We start from the raw sequence: 24,485 nt of genomic DNA, 5'->3' as shown, positions 1-24,485 counted from the left end.
TAATAAATATTTTAAAAATTCCACAATGTACCTTGGTTTACTTTAGAACACTGTGCAATTTGAAACTCACCACTAGGTACAATCTACCTTGACAAAAACACAGATATAGGGAAGAACTACCCTGAGCAAAGAACACCGATGCATTAGTGGGTAGCTGGAGAGAAAGCCATACTTGACCTGGCACACAGACTGCGATCTCAGCTTCACCCCTGTGCTCCAACTCCAGGACAAACACAGATGATTAATAACACAGTGAGAAAAAGCGAGCCATGTTCTGAACTTCATATTCCTAGATGAGCCTTAAATTTCTCAGTGTACTGATGAGAACAGAGATTAGTGAGAACTATACAACTAATTAAAGTCACTATTTCTGAAGTAATATTTTCAAGAAGTTTCAAAGCATTTCTGGTGCTCCAGTGACAGCTAGTAAGAAAACTAGAAAACACAAATATAATCTGACAGAAATATAGATTAGAGGCAGGCTGCTTCAATAGAAGGCTGCCAAATACAAAGTGACATAAAAATATTTTAAAATAAACTTGGCCTGATTGTATAAAATGTTAAGAGCCATAAGTAAAATAATGTTTTCATAGTAACTGGCACACATTATCCACATATTTATGTAAAGATAATCAAGAAATACTTTTTACCATTTACATTATATACTTGTACATAAATGTTTATCTCATCTTCAATACATTTCATCTAATCCACAATAATTCATTTTACTTCTGTCTTGTAAGTTTTCCAAATACAGCATTTCTCCAAACACACTGAATACAGTGAAATCAGTATCCCCAGCAACAACTACTCCCCCAGGACCTGCACAGCTCCCTGTTTCATCAGTGTGCTGGGAGCATGTTCCTGCTTTCTCGAACCACTTACTACACTGCTTCTTTACATGATCTCTAAAAGCTTAGCCCAAGGGGCAGCTACAACTTGCAGGTGTGCGGCACAATGCTTTGCCTTGGATTTTAACTGATTATATATATATGCTGTTCTCTACTAGTACAAACTTCCTAAATGTTCATGTACTGACTGTTTCAGATTGGTGTGTTTATTAGGCCTAAAACCTGATGGCAAGCTAGTGAGGTCAAACTTGTTCCAGTTTCACACTTGCAGGCAATAGACAGACTGCTGGCTCAGAGACAAAGCAGGCAGCATTAGCATCACTGTTTGTAGGTCACGTCCCTGATCAAGGACCGTGGCAGGATAGTCAGTATCTTGTGTGGTTTGTGCCACCAGGGAGAGAACACTGACCTTGGGCCTGCCCGTTTCTTTCTCTCTCTTTTTTAAAAAGATTTATGTATTTTATTGGAAAGGCAGATGTACAGAGCCTTTCTGGGTCTTACACATAGGTGCAGGGTCCCAAGACTCTGGGCCATCCTCGACTGTTTCCCCAGGCCACAACCAGGAAGCTGGACGGGAAGTGGAGCTCCTGGGATTAGAACTGGTGCCCATATGGGATCCCGGTGTGTTCAAGGTGAGGACTTTAACCACTATGCTATCGTGCTGGGCTCTGGCCCGCCCATTTCGTAACAAGCAGCCAATAAGCCTCTGGTTTGAGAACAGGCTCGTGTGAAAGGCCTTCAGAGCACTGCATTTTTGGCTCACCCCACAAGCTGTGTAAGAATACAGGGTACTCACAAAGGATTGGTCTCCCTGCAGCATCTTCCTAAGTAACAGAAAGAGCAATCCACAGTAACAGAGATGCTAAAAATTCAAACAAAGGCAGCCTCCTCTTTCCTAAAGAGTAGTTTCTTACACATAGACAACATTTTATGAACTTCCTCTACTGGAACACATTTTATCAAAATTGAACACATTTTTAAATGAAGCCTTCTAAACTACACTGGTACTCTGATGACAATTCAGGACAATGAAATATTACCGATCATGTCAAGCACATAAAGCAGTAACTCCGGATTATTCTGTAGGAAACAGCGAAAAAAGGATACACAGGGCCTGGCGCGGTGGCACAAGTGGTTAAGGTCCTCGCCTTGCATGCCTGGGATCCCATATGGGAGTCGTTTCTAATCCCGGCAGCCCCGCTTCCCATCCAGCTCCCTGGCTGAGGCCTGGGAAGGCAGTCGAGGACGGCCCAAAGCTTTAGGACCCTGCACCCGCATGGGAGACCCGGAAGAGGCTCCTGGCTTCGGATCAGCATAGCATCGGCCGTTGCGCTCACTTGGGGAGTTAATCATCAGCCAGAAGATCTTCCTCTCTGTCTCTCCTCTGTATATCTGCCTTTCTAATAAAAATAAAATAAATCTTAAAAAAAAAAAAAGAAAAAGAAAAAAGGATACACAGTGGCACTGAACATGACTTTGTCATGGGTAAAAATTTTTTGTTCATTACACACAAGAGTAGTGATCATCTGTTTCAGAAATAAAGGTGTTTATGTAATAAATCACAATGGGCAGGCTCAGTGGCATAGCTAGCCAGTCCTATACCTGCAGTGCTAGCACCCTATACAGGCACTGGTTCAAGTCCTGGTTGCTCCACTTGCGATCCTTCTCCCTAGTTATGGCCTGGGAAAGCAGTAGAGGATGGCCCAAGGTCTTGGGACCCTGAACCCACATGGAAGACTGAAAGAAGTTTATGGCTCCTAGCTTCGGACTATCCCAGCCTTGGTTGTCACAGTCATTTGGGAAGTGATCCAGTGGATAGAAAAGTTCTCTCCTTTCTCTCTCTCTGTAACTCTAACTTTCAAAACAACAACAATGACCAAAAAAAAAAAAAAAAAAGCAAAGGTAAAACTATTGGGATCAGTGAGATGGTTCAACAGGCTAACCATTAGTCTACAAGTGCCAGCATCCCATACAGGCATTGGCTTATGTTCTGCTTGCCCCACCTCCCTGCCCGTGGCCAGGGAAGGCAGCAGAGGACAGTCCACAGCTTTAGCACCCTGTATCTGCATGGGAGACCCAGATGAAGCTCCTGGACCCTGGATTCGGAGCAGCTCATCTCCAGACATTCCAGCCAAGGGGATGGAAGAACTTTCTGTGACTCTCCTTCTCTTTGTAAATCTGTCCTTCAGATAAAACTAAATATATGTTTTAAAGATTTTTTTCCCACACTAATATAATTTTTTCCCTGTATCTGGGGTCAGGGGAGAAACAAAGAGAAAAGCCCCACCCAGCCTCCCACCCATCCCAGGTCCCTGATGTGAGGCACACTCCAAGGATCCTGCTCAAGCAGTTTTGATAGTTCAACAGGTCTGAATTGCTGCCAGTCTCACCATTCCAATCACGATGAAACCTATTCAGAGTCCACTGGCTGACACAGTCTTTTCATGGTTGGGGTTCTGAGATCAGCAGTGCAGTTGGAGGGATCTCCAAAGAAACTTCATCTGAGTGATCCCAAACCTGATTTTGTGTGAATTTGAAAGAACAGGATCTAGCACAGTCTGTCGCCCCAATCAGCTTATGCACATGCTGGTCGCTGCAATTGCTGGGTCAGTTCTGTTTCCAGCCCTGTCATTTACTTGAACCATGGGTGTTGTAGCCCAGCTCGATCCTACCCACTTCATACTCGGTTCTCACACGATCCGGGGGAAGCTGCAGCATGGTTGGGGCAACTCCCCATATCCCCCACCAGGCCTGCTCCCTACCCTGGTTCCCATGCATGCCAGTATGTACTGCAGGCTTGTTCAGCCCGTCCCACATCCCATTTAGCTCTGGTACTTGTCAATGGGCATTGAAGCCTAGTTTAACCCAACCAACCTACTATCCAGCCCCCACACACACTTGCAGATGCCTTTCTGTCTAGCCACCCCTGTCCCTGTCCTGGTTTTCATGCTCTCCAGTGGGAGTGGTTACCCACAAGGGAGGTGCCCACTATCTCCCTACTAGGCCACTCCAACTTCCGGATTGTGCACTCTCCAGGTGGTTCTGGCATTTAACTTAACAGAATTGGCCCCCAGTGCCAGCCTCTGCCATCTGATGATGTGGCAAAGCCCAACCAACCCTCACCCACTCTAATTTTTGCTTGCACCAGTCGGAACAGTCAGCCAAACCTGGCCCTTCCCCAAGTCTAGCTCACATGAGGCCCACAGGTGTTGTAGCCCTGCCTAGTCTGGTCTGCCCCCATCCCAACTCATGCTCTCCAGTGGGAGTGGTTGTCCAGCAGGGGAGCCCACATTCCCCTGTCAGCTTTACTTGCTCTCTCCCCTCGACCCCCCAGTTCTCACGTGTGCTGTTTCGGTACGGCTCATCTCACGTTGGCATTCCTCAATGTGCACTAGTATGTGTTGTGACTGAAACTGGCCTGACCCACACTCTATGCTGGTGCTCAGATTCGCCAGCGGTTGATGTGAATGGGTTCAGCCTGGTCTGCCCACCTCCTATGCCATATGCATGATGTAAAGATTTATTTTATCTTTATTGCAAAGTCAGATATACAGAGAGGAGGAGAAACAGAGAGGAAGATCTTCCATCTGATAATTCACACCCCAGAGACTGCACCAGCCGAAGCTAAGCCGATCCAAAGCTTGGAGCCAGGAACTTCCTCCAGGTCTCCCAAGTGGGTGCAGGATCCTAAGACTTTGGGCCATCCACCACTACTTTCCCAGGCCATAAGCAAGGAGCTGGATGAGAAGCAGGGCTGCCAGGATTAGAACTGGCACCTATATGGGATCCCGGCGTGTTCAAGGTGAGTACTTTAGCTGTTAGACAACCACACCTGGCCCCAGATAAAAATAAATATTTAAAAAAAAAAAACCTACTACTGCCTGCCTGCCTTCCTTCTTTACTTTTCTCCCTCCCTCCTTTCTCTGTCTCTTTTCCCTTCAAGGTCGCCAGCACTGGATGTTCTTTGGCCAGATCTTCAAATATCCACAAGGTAACACGGGCAGTGATTCTAGGCTGTTGTGCCGCCTCTGTGTGTATGCTTTACCCTGATCCTCTTCTGGCCACTCTGGAGGAGGTCAGCACCACATTGGGCCACCAGGGCAGAAAATGAAAGGCCACGTGGATGGGGCCAGCAGAAAAGCAAAGAGCAAACTACAAAGGAGACTCAGCATCTCAGACAACGTCCACAGAAGCCTGCTGACAGTGGCTCTCTAAGGTTCTGTAACCTGCCTACTTCTGCATTTCCCCTGGTGACCATGTCCACACTCAGGACTTCAAAGGATGTGTATGAGGCTGAAGGTGACATCAAAAGAGGATGTGCAGGCCCGGCACAATGGCTCAGTGGTTAAATCCTTGCCTTGAAAGCACTGGGATCCCATATGGCTAAATCATTGCGGTGCATGCCCTGGGATCCCATTTGACTGCCAGTTTGTGTCCTGGCTGCTCCACATCCCATCCAGCTCCCTGCCTGTGGCCTGCACAAGCCTTGGAGGATGGCCCAACATCTTGGGATCTGCACCCACATTGAGACTTGGAAGAAGCTTCTGGCTCCTGGCTTCAGATCGACTCAACTCTGGCCATTGTGGCCACTTGGACATTGAACCAGTGGAATGAAAAATCTTTCTCTCTGTCCTACTCTCTATAAATCTGCCTTTCCAATAAAATAAATAAATGTTTGGAAGTAGAAGGACAAAAATCACAAACTACCACTACTACCCAGTACTTCATACCCATCGTGATGTAGCATAACACATAACCATGTGTTTATGGTGATGCTGATATTAACAAATCTATATCTGTCAGTCCTATAAAACATAGCTCATACATATGTATGCAATAAGACATGCTTATGAACATGAACCACTTTGTTACTCCTCTAACAATAAAATGAGTGGGCCCGGCGCAATGGCTCAGAGATTAAATCTTTGTCTTGTAAGCACTGGCATCCCACATGGGTGCTGATTTGTGTTCCAGCCATTCCACTTCCCATCCAGCTCCATGCTTATGGCCTGGGAAATCAGCAGAGGAAGGCCCAAAACCTTGGGATCCTGTGCCCATCTGGGAGACCCAGAAGAAGCTCCTGGCTCCTGGTTTCAGATCAGCTCAATTTTGGCTGTTGCAGCCATTTGGGAAGTGAACCAGCGGATGGAAGATCTTTGTCTCTGTCTCTCTTTCTCGTCATAAACCTGATCTGTCTTTCCAATAAGAATAAATAAATCTTTATAAAATAAAAATATTAGTAACACTACAACATGCTGATAAAAATACTTTGGAAATTCTTAACTTGCTTAACACTCCTAAACTTAAGGCCATTTGAAATAGCCAGTCATTCTATAGAATCAATGTAAGCTTGTAATCGTACAATCTGGCCACACTGATGGCTTTGGGCAGCAGGTTAGGGGTCTAACAGGTTACAGGCAGTCACACCCATGGCAGGAAATGTGGGGTGATCCAACCAACAGCCTTTGGTGTCACCAAGAACCCCAGGCTTTCGGGACTGGTTGGTCCCAGGCAAGGCAGGATCCCCAATCTCAGGGAGCACAGAGTGGGCTGTGTGTCCTAGTGCTGAAACACACAGTGCATGCTGTGCTGCCTGCGCTGACTCCAGTGCAGAGGAGGGGAGCATGTCCAGGTGCACTCGAATGAGTCTGCCTGCTCCTACAAACCAGCTGAGGTCCTCAGACGCCACCTCAAAGACAAAAAAGGCCAGAAACTTCTCAGAGTTAGTGACAGTAATCTATGGACACAGCCAACAGAATCAGCTAAGTTTTCTATGGCTCCTGAGATGTAGCCATTAGGTGAGATGCAGAGAGCTTTCTGAACCCAGGACATGAAGACCTTCACACCTAATCAGTAAGAAGCAGCTACAGAAGATGAGACAAATGTATATCCTCCAGCAGCCCTTAAGAAAAGGGGTTGGAAATCTCTTAGTGGGAGAGTGAAACAGGACACATAAGTAGCAAGCTTAGCGTCACCAACTGGAAGCCGAAGCTCCCCTACCTTATGCAGTGTGGTCTATCTACTTGTCAATCAGATGGCCCCTTCCTCAGGAGGCACTCCCCTCACCTGGGACTTGGGGTGGTATTAGGTACTACCCCTCTTTCCAGGCTCAAAAGAAGCCAGTCAATGGCAAGCAGCACTCTCTCTTCCCCACCCAAGATAACAAGATTAAAGCAGAAAATCTCTTTACAACCCTTCCTCTCTCTGGCCACTCTAGCCCTAAGTGTGTGTCTGTGATGTCCTTATCTTTTAAGTAAACCTTACCAAGAAAAAAAATACAATCTATTTTGTCACATACCCTATAATTCACTGACTTGTACATTTTGAGTAAACAAGCTCTTCTCCTACGTAACTGACTAAAGACATTTACCATTTTGTAATGCTCAGCATTTTGATCATACAATTTGGAATAAATAATAACAAATACTTTCCCTTGTAACCCTAATTCTTACTGCTTTAAAGCATCACTAACAATATCCATAAACAGATCTCCAAGTCTAGTGGCTCACAAATCTGTCATGTATGATCCACATTTTGTTGCAATTACCAACAATCAACATTTCTTTTAACAAGCAAGTAGGATGAGAGCAAGCCATGTGCTCAGATTTTATAGATGGAATTACTAATCTAGAGCTACTAAACTGTGTCAGTGCTGACCTCATTTTGAAATGAGGTAACAAAAGCAGTGCCCAGTGCCGTCAACATTTACGTGCAAATATGTGGTTCTCCAAGAGGGTTGCTGCAGCCCCACTACCAAGGGTACCTCACCCACGACCCCGACACTGGCACATGAGCAATGCTGACCTATTTACCATGCTTCAACAGTTTTTTGTTATATATTAGCAGTTAACATCTGTTTCACAGAGCTAAGAAATAACCAATTAAGAATTTGGGGTACTCTTTCTTTACATACTAACTGAAAAAATCTCATTAACATGGAACACATACACACACAAGAAAAACGTGGAACACAGCAACTATCACATCTAGAATTCCAGAGAGTTAACCGAAAGTCAATGCGCTCATCTTTTCTGTCATATGTTGTTAATCAGAAACACATAATATACCTTTCTATTTGTGGAGGCTGTTTCTTGGACTGAACTGCTTGGAGAAATTCAGTAAAATACTCTGGCTTTACAATGGGGCATCCACAAATGAGTGCACAAATCGTCTAAAAGAAAGAAAATATATGTGGATATATATAGTCATTATGATAGCTTCTTCTAAAGAAAACATTCATGTTGTAAACTACAAACATGCCTTTCTAATAATTGTTTTCTTTCCTTTTCTTAAGTTGATAAATGAAGTCACAATCTGTAAAATAGAATTTCATATTTGCTCAGTTTTATACCACAAACCAGAACTACTCAATTATCAGAAGCCAATGACACAGTAGTCCTTTGGGATAGGCAGAATAACACAAAGACTTTAAAAATGCATTCCAATTGGAAAAACATTACAAGTACACGTTCAGGCTGAAGAAATCTAACCCATCCTGCAGAGCCAATACACATTAAGAGATAAATGGAAATTTCTTTGGAGCCTTACTGCTTTCAGAAGGAGTAAGAGTATAGAATAAAGCCTCTTCGACACAGTAAATCAAGGAGCAACTGGTTAGGCTCAGTGGAAGCTGATGCACATATAAAGAGAGAACGAAACTGTGAACTAACGTGAATCAAGCTATCAGCCTCAAGTAACACACATCCACAAACTCATAAAGGACTAGAAAATACTACTGTGGGCAATTAAAATAAGAAAGAGCTGGCATATTCTAGAAAATAATCCAACTATACAGTTTATACATATGTTTTCAATAATGCAGGTGTTAGGAGTGACCAGATTGAGGGTATCTCTAAAGACTGGAATCTGACAGATCCCAACTTCCTATGTGAATGAGATCATCCAAATGCAACATAGAGTATTTAAGTTCAATCAACACAGGACTGAATAAAACTGCAACATGCGCGATTCTGGGCTAAGCACGTAACTGCTCCGAGTTGCAATTTCTCTTCAAAATATAAAAGCTGAACTAAATACTCCTCAGGTTTCCCTCTGGTCCTAACATTCAATAATCTAAACAAAACAAAAGCAAAAAGCAAAACAAAACAAAACAAAACCCTATAAGCCTAACTATGCATTGAGAACGCTGAGCAAAAACTAATGATCAGGGTTTATTTTGATGTTTTTTTTACAAAAAGTGATCAGAAACACCAAAGAAGAAACGCTGCACACTCCATGGTGGTGTCTCTAATGGTGGTCATTAGCATGTCAGGTACTAGAAGTGTCCAGCTCTGAGGACTTGGCAAAATTTCCCAAGACAATCAAAGCATCTTTGACCTTATTTCAGACCTTCTAAACCCATGTATCATTACCTACTCCATTTGAGTAACTTAATATCTTAAGGGGGATTATGCTGAGCTAACATTTAAATATCAGGTCCTCATGCATATGAATTTTGGTTTTACAAATGTTTTATGAATCTATTACCTGTGAGTTTATCAACATGAGTATTTTTTAAGTTAGTCTTGCTGCAGCAGCAAAAAAATCAATGTCCTAAATTTTCCAAGAGGGAACTATCTTTGTTCAGGGTAACTTCACCATGATACAAATTTAACTTCAGGTTCAATCTGGGCAGTGAGCCTTTCTCTTTGACAGCTATTGCATACACATATATGTACACACATAAGAGCCATTTATGTATAAATTAGAATATAACACTAATATTTAATTAATTATAACAAAAAGTTTTTGCATCTTCAAACACAGGAATCAAAGTATTTGTTGCTTTTCAGCCTAAAACAATCCCACATATCTTTTGCACAGTCAGCCTGTTTAACGAATCACATCTTAAATGCCATTCTTCAATTACCTTTGGATATATCAAATCTGATGAAAATGCAAAACCTGAAAATATACCAAAATACATCACTGCTTTAATGACTAGTCAGCATCTTTGGAAGGTACATATCTATACATCTCAGGGCTTTAAAGATACAGCAAAGAAATCTTTGTGTGATTACAACTTAACTGAGGGAGCATGAGACCATGAGACAATGTCAGAGACTGGAGGAAGACAATCTGACAGAAGAGACACATGGTGCTAACTCTGTGCTGTGGTGAGTTCACTCAAGGTCCCAGAACTTGTTTTAATATGGGAACACAGTTCAACTTACTTTAATGGTGACTTTCACTGACATCATGACAAGGTGAGTACATTCTTTTGTCCAGCTGTTCACAGTGAGTCCTCCAAGTTGCAACACAGCTTGATTTAGAGCAGTTTTCCCAGACACATCTAAACAAGAAGAACAGGCAACCAAAGGCTCATACTCTACCCTGTGAATGACAATAAAGTTACGTTATCACAGTTACAAAGACTTTACAACTTTACAATACTTTACAACTTTAAGCTTACAACATATTATTCGTTTAATTTTGACACATTATAAATTTGTAACTTAGGAAATTCTTACCTCCTAAATCTTGTGTTCCCAAAGAAGAAAAAGACATGGCCAACATCAACATTACATTTTAACTTATGAAGCATCAAACAAACGAGGCTCCTATCACAACTCACAGGGACTAACACAAACTTTTACTCACCTGTCACCCCCCCACCTGTGATCCACAAAATATACCAACAACACAGAGTTCACTACTGTGCTAAACGGGAAGTCAATTATACTGTCACCTTATAATCCTTATCTTTGCTTTAAAATTCAATTGTTGTGAAATAAAATTGTCCACTTTAATCTAATTTAAAAAGTGTGGGGCCAGTGCCATTGGTTTGGTACACTAAGCTTCCACCAGGATTCTATATGGGCAACAGTTCATACCCCAGCTTCCCAAATGTGGATCCAGCTCCCTGCTTGTGGCCTGAGAAGGCAGTCAAGGACAGCCCAAAGTTGTGGGACTCCTCAGCTATGTGGGAGACTCAGAAGAGGCTCCTGGTTCCTGGCTTCAGATTGGCCCACCTCTGGCTGTTGTGGCAACTTGGGAGTGAAGGCAGGATCTCCTAGTCTCTCCTTCTCTCTGTTCATCTGCCTTTCATGTAAAAGTAAATCTTTAACAACAAAAATTAAATAAACAAATCCATACCTGAATTTACTTTCAAACACTCCAAAGGTGACTCTATCCCCTGTCTTCAAAGTTTGGGGAAGGTGATTTTGCATTTTTGCCTCATTAACAAAGGTACCATATTTAGAATTATCTTTGATTGTCAATACAGGGATTTCATCAGTTTGACTCTGAAAATTAGAGAAGTAATTACAAGTCTTTTACAGCTCAAGCACATACAATCCAGGGGGAAACGATTCACAGGAGACATTTGATAACTTTTGAAAAGGGTAAAATAATAAACAGCTGCATATCCTGCCACCACAGGGAATGACAGCTACTGTTCTGGCTGCCTTCAAAGGAGTAATTAGCAATTAACATAAATATCTCCCTTTAAGAAAATCTCTGAATTTCAGAATTATAACTCTTGGAACACACATTTTTCCTTATTTCTGTAAATCAGTTGGGACTTTCCCAACCCTTCCATTTCACACACTTGAGAATTTTATGATTGGCAGCAGTTTGCTTCACGCATAACATGACAGCTTCAGTCCTACGTTTTCGTTTTGTTTTGTTTACATTATCAAAAGCACATGGTAAACACTGGGCGAATGAAAACAAGGCATAAAGCCTAGAGGTTCTGACTTTTGGTAATAATTTTATTTTTTCTATTGCAACTTCTATAATAATGCTTTTCTACAACACAAATAGACACAAAACCTAAATGCCAGTAAACTAATCCATCACCTGTGCATTTGTCACATTTGTTCAAACTAACTGCTTACTTTCACTTTCTTGTTCCTACCATGATGATTTTGAACGTATTTATTCATATATTTTTATCACTCTCATCACCCGTGGTTCTGGTGAAAGCTAACAAATACCTTCCAAGCCATTCAAGAGCTGTGGATCAGAAGCAACAGTTGTCTTCCCCGGGAAAACCGTCATTCCCACTGCGGAGCCTCCCTTTACACACCCAGACTTTGTGTCCATCAGTCACATACTCTCTTTAAGAGCGAGCATCATGAATGTATCACAGCTAAGCCCAACAACTCTCACCACGGAACAGTCAATGTTGTTAAGTAAACAAATACAAATACAACCTACTTTCTCCAAGTTTCTAAGTCACTGAAACAAAAGCATAAAATGCTCAAACAGCTCTCTCTCTCTGTCACATCAAGGCAATATACTGTGATTTCAACTCTCACTGCAAGCTAGCAAAATACAATCAGGAACATACCAAGTTGGTCACAGCAAAATTAGCGGTTAACACTGCATGATTTCGACTGATTGACTGATCATCTTCAATTAGAATAGCACAGTTTTTCCTTCCAACGATGTACTCAGTGCCAGTCAAAAGTCTGTATGGTTCTAAGAGGAATAAAATCATGAGACACAAACACACATACATAAATGTGTACATTATATAGGATAAAATTCATGATGTGTCAAGAAAACACTTTGCTATTTCAATGTTCATCAGTTTTACATAAATTAAACCCCCATTTTCTATTAAACCCTTATTGAGGAATATCAAAAGATCACCTACATTAATGCAAGGGCATACCATTTCTCTCAAGGAATAACAACAGTGAAAGGAATTGCTTTCCCAAAGTATACATTTACTGAAATCCCAAGTAAAGTCCCAATATGAACTTGACTGGAGCTTCCATCCATTAGTTCACTCCCCAAATGGCCACAACACCGGAGCTGTGCCGATCTGAAACCAAGAGACAGGAGCTTCTTCAAGTTCTCTCATATTGAGTGCAGGGTCCCAAGGCTTTGGGTCATCCTGGACTGCTTTCCCAGGCCACAAGCAGGGAGCTGGATGGGCAGTGGAGCAGCTGGGATAAGGTCCGGTGCCCATATGGGATGCCAGTGCTAACAGTAGAGGATTAGCCAGTTGAGCCATCACACCAGCCCCTATTCTTTGTTTGTAAATTTTTACCTTACTTATTTGGGGGACAGGGATACATGTTCTGACTCACTGCCCAAATATCCAGGGTATCTGAGCCCTGGACTCAAGCTAGGTCTGCCCACAGGTGGCAGTAACTCAACTCTGAGCTGTGGCCAAGGGTGCACTTTAGCCAACAGCTGGAGACAGGCTGAACAGGACTCCCAGGCTAGCCCTGCTACACAGTGCCAAATGTCTGCACTTAGCAGTGCTATCCCCGTTACAGATGGCTAAGTCTCAGCCTGTCACCTACTCATACCAGGTCCTGCAGGGCAAATGCCTTCTCACTGCACACTCAGACCAGGCCAACAGTGAGCTGCAACTAACCAATCCCGCTGTTTCTGGAAGTCACCTCCTACCGTCTGCTGGACTGTTGGGTACTGCTCTCTCAGCCTCCACTGGCTCGGGCCACACCTTGATTCATGAAGCCTTTCCTCAGGTATGCTGTGCCAAACTCAATTTGTCTCAGGTCTGTCTTCTTTCCACACATCCACAGGAACTCTGAGAGCCACAAGACAAACTGAAATCTCTACGGTCTGGCCTTGAACTGGTGCAAGTTCATAGGGATGCCTATGTTGGTGTTTACAAAAGTCCTTCAGAGGCCAGATCATATTAATTCTCAGTTTGCATGCTGGCATTGCATGTGGGCACTGGTTCAACCCCAAGCTGCTCCACTTCCCATCCAGCTCCCTGCTTCTGGCTGGGAAAGCAGTGGAGCATGGCCCAAGTTTCCTGCACCCCTATATACACATGTGAGACAAGACGAAGCTTCTGGCTCCCAGCTTTGCACTGGTCCAGCTCTGGCCATGGAGGCCATCCCAAGAATGGAGGACTTCTCTGTATTTCCTGCTCTCATTCAAATGAAATAAAGAAATCATTTTTTTTTTCTTTAAACCTCTTTACATAGCCAGTCAACACTGCATCTCGGGAGACCCTTTTTTTCCCAATCACAATTGAACACCCTGAGCACACAGGTAATCATGGCTTTACTGGCTTACCCTTTCTTTTATCAGCCAATAAGGACCACAAACAGCAGGCAGGCAACTAGCAACTTCCACTAGGGAAGTGCAGACACACAGGAAAGGGGCGGGGTGAAGTGGCCTGGCTTTTGCTGCAGCTCCCCTGGGACACCTGCATCCCAGGTTTGTGCAGGGGGTCCAGCCCAGCACCGCCAAGGCGCACTCTGACAGACAGCAACTGAGGCCCTTGCATCCCGGGGTTCCTGGCTTGGGCCTGACCAGCCCCAGTGTTGGACACATCTAGGGCAGTGAATTCGGAGATGCAAGATTCTGGTCTCTCTTTCAAAAAGAAAAAGTCTGGGCTGTCCCCTCTTGCTGACAGCACGGAAACGCGTCTGAAACAACAGAAAGCTCCGTGCACCTGTTTCTCCTCAGCCACCTCAGCCAGGGCTCAGCGAAGGGCCAGCCGCCCCACCGCCCATGCCCACTGCACAGCGCCGGGGTCCCACGGCCACTGCACAGCGCGGGACAGGGCCGGGCGTCCACCCGCCCAACCCCGGGGCCGAGGACAGCCGGCCTTCCCCGCCACGGCGCAGCCGGGACCACCACGCGCGTGCCAGACCCCCGGTTTCCTTCCCGTTCCGCCGTGCCCCGGAAGGTAAGGGGACCCGACCGGAAGCGACCCTCCCCGACTTCCTTCCCCGCGTTGGCGCTCCTCCGAACCCGGGCCCTCTGTCCCTCTCTGTCCTTACCTCGGGCTGGGCCCGCGGCCGGGAGGAGCTTCCACATGGGCCCTGCTGCCGGCCGACGCGACCGGCGCCAGCCCGCCTGCCAGCCGCCCGAGCTGCGGGGCGAGCGCTCCCGGGCCGCGCGAGCCTCTGTGCTGCCGGCGGGATGCAGCGGGCGTGCGGCCAGGGCGCGGGGCCGCCACCTGCTGGGGAGCCAGGAACAGCGCTGTCTACAAGTTCACCAGGTACTTGTTGGCAAGAATTGCAGAGTCCCCTAAGAAAAAGCTCTGAGAAAAACTTTGCAGTGTTATTTGCTATACGTTTAATAAAATTAATGCAAAATCAATCAAAGAAAAGAAAAGATGTGTTTTGGCCAAGTATGTTTGGAGACCATTGGAATGTGATTCCAGTTGACTGCTGTCCAGTTTTGGTTTATGTCAACTCTTAAGAGTTAAGTCCAGCATGAAATTGTCTCCTACTAGACAAAATAATTGTGGTAAATAACTGACAAATTTGAAAAAAGGAAAAGAAACTGGATGCCTATGTTGTCGTAGTGCCACTTTGGTAGAGTCTAACTTCCGTGGGTTGCCTGGCAGAAGCCTGTTCAGAAGGCATTTTTTGGTATTGCCTTTTGTGCATTTTATTATGAAAATGCTGCAGTCATATTTAGTGAAAAAAGATCTGAATTATTGCTTATAATAGAAATAAAAGCAAGCATTGGTTGCTTAAACTGGTTTCTCATGTCCAACCAGAAAAAGAGAACTTTAGTTAAGGTAAGATAAGTAAATGCACACACATACACCATATATACTTTTTTGAGGGGGAGGGGTAGCTAAAAGGAAATCAATTGTATGTAATACTTTAATAAATTCCTAAAATATTTGACAACTGACATTTTCATTTTGGAAATTCAACTAAATCTAAAAGCATTGTAAAGTTACTATGGTTAAAAACGAATAAGAAATTTAAATTATCTCTGTTTTTTTTAATAACATGTAGAGCTGCTATTTTACTACTTGGGGAATGGGAAGTGAAAATTGGACCCTGGAGAGTTTCTACATGCTTTCATCACTTCTCTTTTAGAGAATATTAAAACATCCAGTGTTAACTGGAGTAAAATAATTACTAAGTACCATCAGCAAGGAAAGTCTTGAGTTTGTTAGCTTTGTGACCTCCTGGAAGGAGAGATGTTGAGGGTGTTGAGAACAGTGCTTTTCCATGTGTCTGGTCTCTGATCCAAGTTATACGCACAAACAGAAGCTATGAGCTTTCAGGGCTCACACTGCTTTAAATGTATAATGTGACTTGCTGCCAGAACCAGATGTGTTGAGGAAAGAAAACAAAACCACCTCGTTTCTATAGCCAATAAAGTCAAGTTTACTGTTCTGTTTTAACAAGTTTGTATTTTATTTTGCATAGCCACACATCTGCTTATTTAAAAAAAATACTTACCCTTTGGTAGTAATGGTTCAGTACAAGTGAGTATTACAGCTTAATGTCTCTGTGTTCTAATTCTAAGTGTTCTTTTATTCCAGGTCTTATAGAGCAGATAAGACATCTGTAAGGTCATTTTTTGAAATATATTGTAAAATAATGAAAAAAGGTAACATAATTAAAAAAAAATTGCAGGAAGAGCAGGAGAGACAGACAAATGTTTCAGCTGCCCTGTGGTTCCCAAATGGCTCAAAGATCAGGGCTGGACCAGGCCCAAGTCAGGAACTTCATCAGGGTCTGCCTTGAGGGTGGTAGGGGCCCAAGCACTGGGGCCATCTTCCAGCTGCTTTGGAAAGATTTTTGTTGTTGTTTAAATTTGTCTCACCTGAGGACGTTTTTCATTGCTGCATTAAGATACTCCATGCAATTGGATTTCCTGAGTTGCAATGATTCATTTGTGTGGATCCCTAAGGAGAGTGTTAGCAGTGAGGATGATGGTTTCATCCCAAAGTAACTCCTTGAGATTTTCTTTTTCAAATTCAAGTCAACTTATCCTTACTTCTCCGTTGCATATTATGCTTTTATCTAATTATACATGAAGTACGGATAGTCTGCCACTATGTCAATTTTTTCCTGTTTCAAGTTGGTTTAAGGTCTCCTAATGTATCATCATCTAACTGTAAGTCTCATCTTTTCTTCAAGCCAGGACACCTCCGACTACTTGAGAACACACGTGTGATGGTGCAATTTCTGCTTTTCTGAAAGAACTCGGAGGAGACCTGATAGAGGAGCTTGGGGAACATCTCCGTCAGGACACAGTCCCTGCAGGTAAGCACAAGAACCAGGGCAGGGAGCAGCCCAGCCCAGGCCCGATTACAGTACCCACCAGTATACCTGTGGCTCAGATATGGGGGCAGGCCAGGCTGGACCCGTTCTTGTCAGCCACTGGCAGATCTGAGAACCAGGACAGGGTGCAGGACAGGCCTAGTTGGGCTGTAACAGCAGCCAGTTCCCATTTAGGATTGTGACTGAGGGCTGGCTAGGCTAGGCTAGGCTGCAGTTCCCACCAGCATGAGCTGGAATTAGGCACAAAACATGCCAGGTCAGGCTGCAGCATCAGGTGACAAATGCCAAGGTGAGGCAGGCCATGCCATATCAGGCTGCAGCACCCGCCAGTACATGTGAGACCAGGGAGAGGTGGGTAAGCATGATAGAGTAGCAGCAGGGGTTTGTACTGGTGGAAGTGAGAACTGGGACTGAGGGCAGACCAGGCCAGACCAATACCCATAGGGCTGCATGTGAGCTGGGAAAGGCAGCAAGGCTGGGTGACTATAAACACTGTGCATGCATGAGTCAGAAGTAGTGCAGGCTGCCCAGGCTTTGCCACAGCGTCAGGGCTGGCAAATGCTGGGACTAGGGGCAACTCCTGTCAAGCTAGACTGCAGAACCACCAGGAGAGTGCAAGATCTCCCAGTAGGGAAACTGTGGGCTCCTCTCTAATGAGCTGTGACTCCCACGGGTAAGCATGAGAAGCAGGGCTGCAGGTGGGACTGTCTGGCCAAGCAGTGGCATCTACTGGAATGAATGTGGGCTGATAACAGTGTTTGTTGGGTTGAACTAGGCTAAAAGGCCCATTGATGTATACAAGAGCTGAATGGGATGGTGTCAGACAGGAGCAGTCTGCTGCACATACTGAGAATTACATTGATGGTTGTTTTGGGGGGTCACTCTGACTAGGCTACAGTTCCTGCTGGTATGTTTGAGGATCAAATGTGTAGTGGGCTGTGTTGGGCTGGATGAAGCATCCATTCATTTGTGTAAGAGATGGGCTTGACACAGAACTGACCCAGCGCAGCCTGATGTGTTGTCAGACTAAGCCAGACCCTGTACTGGCAAGCACACACAAGAGTCAGGCCTGGGTTCAGCAGAGACGAAGTTTCTGTGGGATTCACCCAACTGAACCACTGCACTCCGAATTCCAACCGTGTGTTGAATCCTAGGACCAGTGGACTGACTGTGGAGTGCAAGTATCAGAAGTGGGCCTCCACAATAGCTAAGGCAGAGTAGTGGATGGCATACCCAGATACACATGGAGGATATGCCAGTCCACTGGGAAGTGCAGTGGACATCTGCTACCACAGCAGAGGAAGGAGGTGAAACAAATTGGACAACTAGCCCAGCCAAGTGTTGACAGCATATATCTGGGCGAATGGAAACTCTAAGGTGGACTGTGTCAGCCAGTGGTCCTTGGATGGATTTCCTCATCCTTGAGGCAACAAAACTAACAGCATTTCAAAACTATTGAAACCACTTGAGCACAACCTTCAGAGCATACTTCCCATTGGGACCCTGGTATGATATTGGGTGGCCATTCCCCACCCCAGGTACTGAGGCAGTTGGAAGGCTGAGTGCAGCTTCTCTTCTCATCTCCTCCCTTGCCCCCAGAGACAGGAGGAAGAAAAGGAAACTTGCAAACAATGATCTCACCCACTTTCCCCTAACCCTCAATCCTTCCCACCCCCAATCAACCCTGTAAACATCACCATTAAAAAAAATGCGATTTAGGGAGCCAGCACTTAGCATGGTGGCTAACATAGTGACCTCCCTTCCTACATCAGAGTGACTGTTTGCATGCTGGCTTCATCTCTTGAGTCAGACTTGCTGCCAGTGCAGACCCTGGGACAGAGTGATTATACACGGATTTTCCCTTCCTTCCTTCCTTTCTTTCTTTCTTTCTTTGGCATTGTTTTCATTTTGTTGTTGGGTATCTTCAGGTTTTTCTTCAGTGTTTTCTTAATTTTCGTTGCAAATCTCTTTTCATCCTTAAATTTGTTCCAGGGTGTATATGTATGTATGTATTTTTTGTGTGTATTTTTTTTTATTGTTGCTTACATTATATTATGTAGTACAGTTTTATAGGCGCTGGGGATCCCCCCCACCCCTCCCCATACCCCTCCCCCCATGGTGGATTCCTCCACCTTGTTGCATAACCATAGTTCAAGTTCAGTTGAGATTCATTGCTTGCAAACACATGCCTAGCATAAAGTTCAGCGTCTTATTGTCCAGATAAGTTCAGTGGCCTCTTGGGGAGACCTTCTATGGTCTGAAGATAGGTCTAATAGAGTAAAGATCCAGTCAGTTAAAAGCCCCAACAAGGCCTCAGTATCATTATACAACATTATGGAATTAATTGACATAGTATTGGGTAAACAATATGTTAAAAATAATGCAAGTTCCATTCTTCGAAACATCTGGGTTGAGACAGTATCAATGACAGGTTCAAAAAATAACAAACAACCAAACAAAAAATTACAGGTTAAATCAAGGCAAACATGTGGTATCTAATTTTGGGATTCGCTCATTTCCCTTAGCATTATAGTTTCCAGTTGGGCCCATTTAGCCACAAAGAACTGCATTTTGTTTTTTTTAATAGCTGAGTAGTATTCCATGGAGTAGATGAACCAAAGCTTTCTTATCCAATCTTCTGCTGATGGGCATTTCAGTTGCTTCCATGTTTTCGCAATTACTGATTGTGCTGCAATGAACATAGGGATGCATGTTGGTTTGTCGTAAAACAGGTGTTTTGGGTATATTCCTAGGAGTGCTATTGCTGGGTAATATGGTATGCAGATTTTGAGTTGTTTGAGTGTTCTCCAGACTGATTTCCATAAAGGCTGTACCAATTTGCAGCTCCACCAGCAGTGGAGTAGGGTTCCCTTTTCCCCGCATCCTCGCCAGCAAGCATCTTTGGTGTTCTTGTTTATGTGGGCCAATCTTACTGGTGTTAGGTGGTACCTCATCGATGTTTTAATTTGGATTTCCCTTATTGCTAGGGAGCTGGAACATTTTTTCATATGTTTGTTTGCCATTTGGACTTGTTCCTTTGTGAAATGTTTGCCCATTTCCCGTGCCCATTTCTTGAGTGGCTTGTTTGTTTTGGTTTTTTGGTTGTTTTGAAGTTCTTTGTATATCCTGGAAATTAGCCCCTATCGCCTATATCGTGTGCAAAGATCTTCTCCCACTCTGTGGGTTGCTTTTTTACTTTGTTGATGGTTTCCCTTGCTGTACAGAAGCTTCTTAGTTTGATGAGGTCCCATTTGTTTATTCTGTTCTCAACTGCTATTGCTTTTGGTGTCCTTCTTAGAAAGTCGGTACCTACTCCTAGGTCTTGCAGGGTATTTCCTACATTTTCTTGCAAGAGTTTGAAGGTTTCTGGATGTAGGTTTAGGTCTTTTATCCATGTAGATTGGATCTTAGTGTATGGTGATAGATGTGGGTCTATCTTTTTGTTTCTACAGGCTATCAGCCAGTTGTCCCAACAACATTTACTAAAGAGGCCTTCCCACTTGCTTAAGCTGTCATTGGTCTTTTTGTCAAAGATAATTGGCTGTATCTGTGTGGGTTCCCTTTTGGTGCTTCTATTCTATTCCATTGATCTTCCTTTCTGTCTTTGTGCCAGTACCAGGCTGTTTTGATAACCACTGCTCTATAGTATGTCCAGAGGTCCGGGATTGTGATTCCCCTGCTAACTTCTTATTTTTCAGGATGGTTCTAGCTATTCGTGGTTTTTTGTGTTTCCAGATGAACTTTTGAATCATTGTATCCAGTTCCATGAAGAATGTTTTGGGCAATTTGATTGGAATTGCATTGAAAATGTATATTGCTTGTGATAGTATAGACATTTTAATGATATTGATTTTGCCTATCCAGGAGCACGGGATGTTATTCCATCTTTTGAGGTTTTGTTCAATTTCCTTTTTAAATGGTTTGTAGTTTTCTTCAAATAGGTCTCCTACACTTTTGGTTAGATTTATTCCCAAATACTTCATACTTCTCTCTGCTATTTTGAATGGTATCCTGTTGGTTAGATCTTCTTCCATCTTGGTGTTATTTGCGTACACTATGGCTGTTGATTTTCGTTCGTTAATTTTGTACCCCGCCACTCTGCCAAACTCTCGTATAAGTTCTAGCAGTTTCTGTATTGAGTCTCCTGGTTTTTCTATGTATAGGATTATGTCATCTGCATATAGTGAAAGCTTGACTTCTTCGTTTCCTATACGTATGCCTTTGGTTTCTTTTTCTTGTCTTATGGCCTCTGCAAGTACCTCTAGGACTATGTTGAATAGCAGTGGTGATAGTGGGCACCCTTGTCTTGTTCCAGATCTCAGTGGGAAGGGTTCTAGCTTTTCTCCATTCAGTATGATACTGGCGTTGGGTTTTTCATAAATTGCTTTAATTATGTTGTGGATTTTCCCATCTATGCCTACTTTGGCTAGAGTTTTTAGCATGAAGAGGTGTTGGATTTTGTCGAAAGCTTTTTCTGCATCTATTGAAACTATTATGTGGTTCTTGTTTTGCAGTTTTTGGATATGGTTTATAACATTTATGGATTTCCGAATGTTGAACCATCCCTGCCTTCCAGGGATGAATCCTACTTGATCCGGATGAATGATCTGTCTGATGATTTTTTGAATTCTATTGGCTAGGATTTTGTTGAGAATTTTAGCATCAATGTTCATCAGAGAAATAGGTCTGTAGTTTTCCTTCTCTGATGGTTCTCTATCCGGTTTTGGGATTAAGGTGATGTTGGCTTCATAGAATGAGTTTGGGAGGGTTGCTTCCTCCTCTATTGTTTTGAAGAGCTTGTAGAGGATTGGGGTTAGTTCTGTTCGGAATGTTTTGTAGAATTCTGTAGTGAAGCCGTCTGGGCCTGGGCTTTTTTTCGTTGGGAGATCCTTGATGACTGTTTCAATCTCTACCTCGGTTATGGGTTTAGAAATAGAAAAGTTCTTGGACTCCCACCATTTACCAAAACTCAGTCCGGAGGCAACTGCAGAATTAAATAAACCCAGTCAGTAATTGCAGAAGCATGGAAGCAACCGAGATGCCCATCAATAGAAGATTGGATAAGAAAGCTTTGGTTCATCTACTCCATGGAATACTACTCAGCTATTAAAAAAAACAAAATGCAGTTCTTTGTGGCTAAATGGGCACAACTGGAAACTATAATGCTAGGGGGAATGAGCGAATCCCAGAAGATTAGATACCACATGTTTGCCTTGATTTAACCTGTAATTTTTTGTTTGGTTGTTTGTTATTTTTTGAACGTGTCATTGATGCTGTCTCAACCCAGATGTTTCGAAGAATGGAACTTGCGTTATTTTTAACATATTGTTTACCCAGTACTATGTCAATTAATTCCATAATGTTGTATATTGATACTGAGGCCTTGTTGGGGCTTTTAACCTACCGGATCTTTACTCTGTTAGACCTATCTTCGGACCATAGAAGGTCTCCCCAGGAGGCCACTGAACTTATCTGGACAATAAGACGCTGAACTTTATGCTAGGCATGTGTTTGCAAGCAATGAATCTCAACTGAACTTGAACTATGGTTATGCAGCAGGGTGGAGGAATCCACCATGGGGGGAGGGGTATGGGGAGGGGTGGGGGGAATCCCCAGCGCCTATAAAACTGTACTACATAATACAGTGTAAGCAACAATAAAAAAAAAAAAGTTTATTTTTATTTGGAAAGCAGAATTACATAGAAAGAAGGACAGACAGAGAGAGGTATTCCATTTGCTGGTTTACTCTTTACATGACTGCAGTGGCCAGAGCTGAGCTGAGCTGATTAGGAGCCAGGAGCGTCTTCTGGGTCTCCCATATGGATGCAGGGGCCCACGGACTTGGGTCATGCTTTATTGCTTTCCCAGGCCATAAGCAGATAGCTGCATTGGAAGCGGAGCTGGTGTCAATACAGGATGCCGGTGCCACAGGCAGAGGCTTGCTTTACTATGCCACAGCACTGGCCCCTAAAAAAGAGTTCAGAACAGTTGCCTCTGAACTGCACATTTTGTACAGACCTTTGCTTTGTCCTCATTCCCTTGATGATACAATACAGCACAGCAGTTACCTACAGGTTGCCCAGGCCATTGTAGCAGGTATTGCTAGTCATTCTGGAGCTGGATTTAAAGTTTAGGGTGGGGACTGGTGCCATGGCAAATCAGGTTAAGCCTCTGCCTGCAGTGCCAGCATCCCGTATGGACTCCAGTTTAGCTGTTCCACTTCTGACCCAGCTTCCTGTTAATGCACCTGGGAAAGCAACAGAGGATGGTTCAAGTCCTTGGCCCCTGCACCTGCCTGGGAGACCCATAAGGGGGCTACTGACTGCCAGCTTGGACCAGCCCAGCTCCAGCCATTACAGCCATTTAGGGAGTCAACCATCAGTTGAGAGATCTCTGTCTTTCCTTCTCTCTAACTCTGCCTCACATAGAAAAATAAATAACTCTTAAAAAAAAAATAGATGGGTCCCGGCGGCGTGGTCTAGCAGCTAAAGTCCTAGCCTTGAACGCCCCAGGATCCCATATGGGTGCCGGTTCTAATCCCGGCAGCTCCACTTCCCATCCAGCTCTCTGCTCGTGTCCTGGGAAGGCAGTTGAGGATGGCCCAAAGCCTTGGGATCTTGCACCTATGTGGGATACCCAGAAGAAGTTCCTGGATCCTGGCTTCAGATTGGCATAGCATCGGCCTTTGCACTCACTTGGGGAGTGGATCATCAGACAGAAGATCTTCCTCTCTGTCTCTCCTCCTTTCTGTATATCTGACTTTCCAATAAATAAATCAATCTTAAAAAGAAAATAAATGAAGTATGTGGGTTTCATGCAAAGAACACATACATTTTATATGCAATGTGAGTGTTGGTGGATTTGGATTCTGGGAGCCCTCTCAACCGTAGACACCCAGGGGTGATGGTGTTGCCTGGGATGTCTGTCCTTAGTAACTCAGGAGACACTAAGACCTGGCAGAGGCTCTGTCCCCACCCAAGTGGGGACACCACAGCTGCCAACAGCAGTAGCCATGCAGTGTTGTCTGCTGGGGGCGGGGCCACACCACCTGGGCTGCCAGGTTTTGAAGGAAAGATGCAATTCAAACAGCCAATACAGGGATTGATTCCTTGTCTAGGCTTTTGCTCCGGGTGAAGAATTCCAGGGGCTGGGCCTGAGAGTGACTCTGGGGACATCCAGGGCAGCAAGCAGGAGAGGGGTGTATGGAAGGAGATATAAGGGGTGGTCCCAGAAGGGCAATGCTCGCGGGGCACTGCTGACCACAAGCTGCTTGTCTTTCAGGTCAATGAAATCTACCACGATGAGTCTTTGGGGGCCCACATCAACGTGGTGCTGGTGCGGATCATCCTGCTGAGCTGTGGGAAGGTGAGTGAATACCCGGAGCATGAATGCCACAGCCTCTGCCTCTCGGGATGCTGAGGCCATGTGTGGACACGACCGCCCTCTAGGGGACATGAATGTTGGAGGAAGGATGTGCATGCAGTGTCATGAGGGGCCATGGGGCAGCTGGTGCTCGCCAGGAGGCCAGAGCATGGGCGGGCTAGCAGATAGGAACCGCCTACTGTGCAAAGTCCTGAGTACCCCAGGCTTCAGTAGCCCACCTGCAGGCTGTTGGTGGGCCCTGGAGGAAGGGCTGTGCTGTGTCCTGAGGGGCCACAGC

The 24,485-nt window shown here is 44.3% G+C and overlaps 1 protein-coding gene and 1 long non-coding RNA gene across 5 annotated transcripts in view; one reads left to right on the top strand and one right to left on the bottom strand.

Moving 5' to 3' along the window:
• The window catches only part of LOC121167095 (nibrin-like), a 38,645-nt gene extending 23,929 nt beyond the window's left edge, over positions 1-14,716 (bottom strand). The window contains exons 1-6 of one of the 4 annotated variants that reach the window (XM_040996479.1): positions 14,570-14,716; positions 13,211-13,213; positions 12,145-12,275; positions 10,947-11,095; positions 10,025-10,184; positions 7,919-8,022 (exon numbers count right to left, since the gene is read on the bottom strand). In XM_040996479.1, the coding sequence (XP_040852413.1) occupies positions 7,919-8,022; positions 10,025-10,184; positions 10,947-11,095; positions 12,145-12,275; positions 13,211-13,213; positions 14,570-14,606 (584 nt within the window). In that variant the 5' untranslated portion in view covers positions 14,607-14,716. The remainder of the gene's footprint in view (positions 1-7,918; positions 8,023-10,024; positions 10,185-10,946; positions 11,096-12,144; positions 12,276-13,210; positions 13,214-14,569) is intronic. The other 3 variants (XM_040996480.1, XM_040996478.1, XM_040996477.1) reach the window with 3 other exon arrangements.
• On the top strand, positions 14,514-24,217 carry LOC121167096. Its single transcript, XR_005885543.1, has 3 exons — positions 14,514-14,790; positions 16,682-16,807; positions 24,107-24,217. It is a non-coding gene; the product is annotated as an uncharacterized LOC121167096 (long non-coding RNA).
• Positions 24,218-24,485: the final 268 nt, after the last annotated feature.

Source organism: Ochotona curzoniae, unplaced genomic scaffold, assembly GCF_017591425.1.
Source record: "Ochotona curzoniae isolate NIBS_2020 unplaced genomic scaffold, NIBS_Ocur_1.0 patch322, whole genome shotgun sequence".
NCBI classification, from domain to species: domain Eukaryota; kingdom Metazoa; phylum Chordata; class Mammalia; order Lagomorpha; family Ochotonidae; genus Ochotona; species Ochotona curzoniae.
Note: the sequence above shows the minus strand (reverse complement) of the source record. Positions and strands in the feature narration are given on the sequence as shown.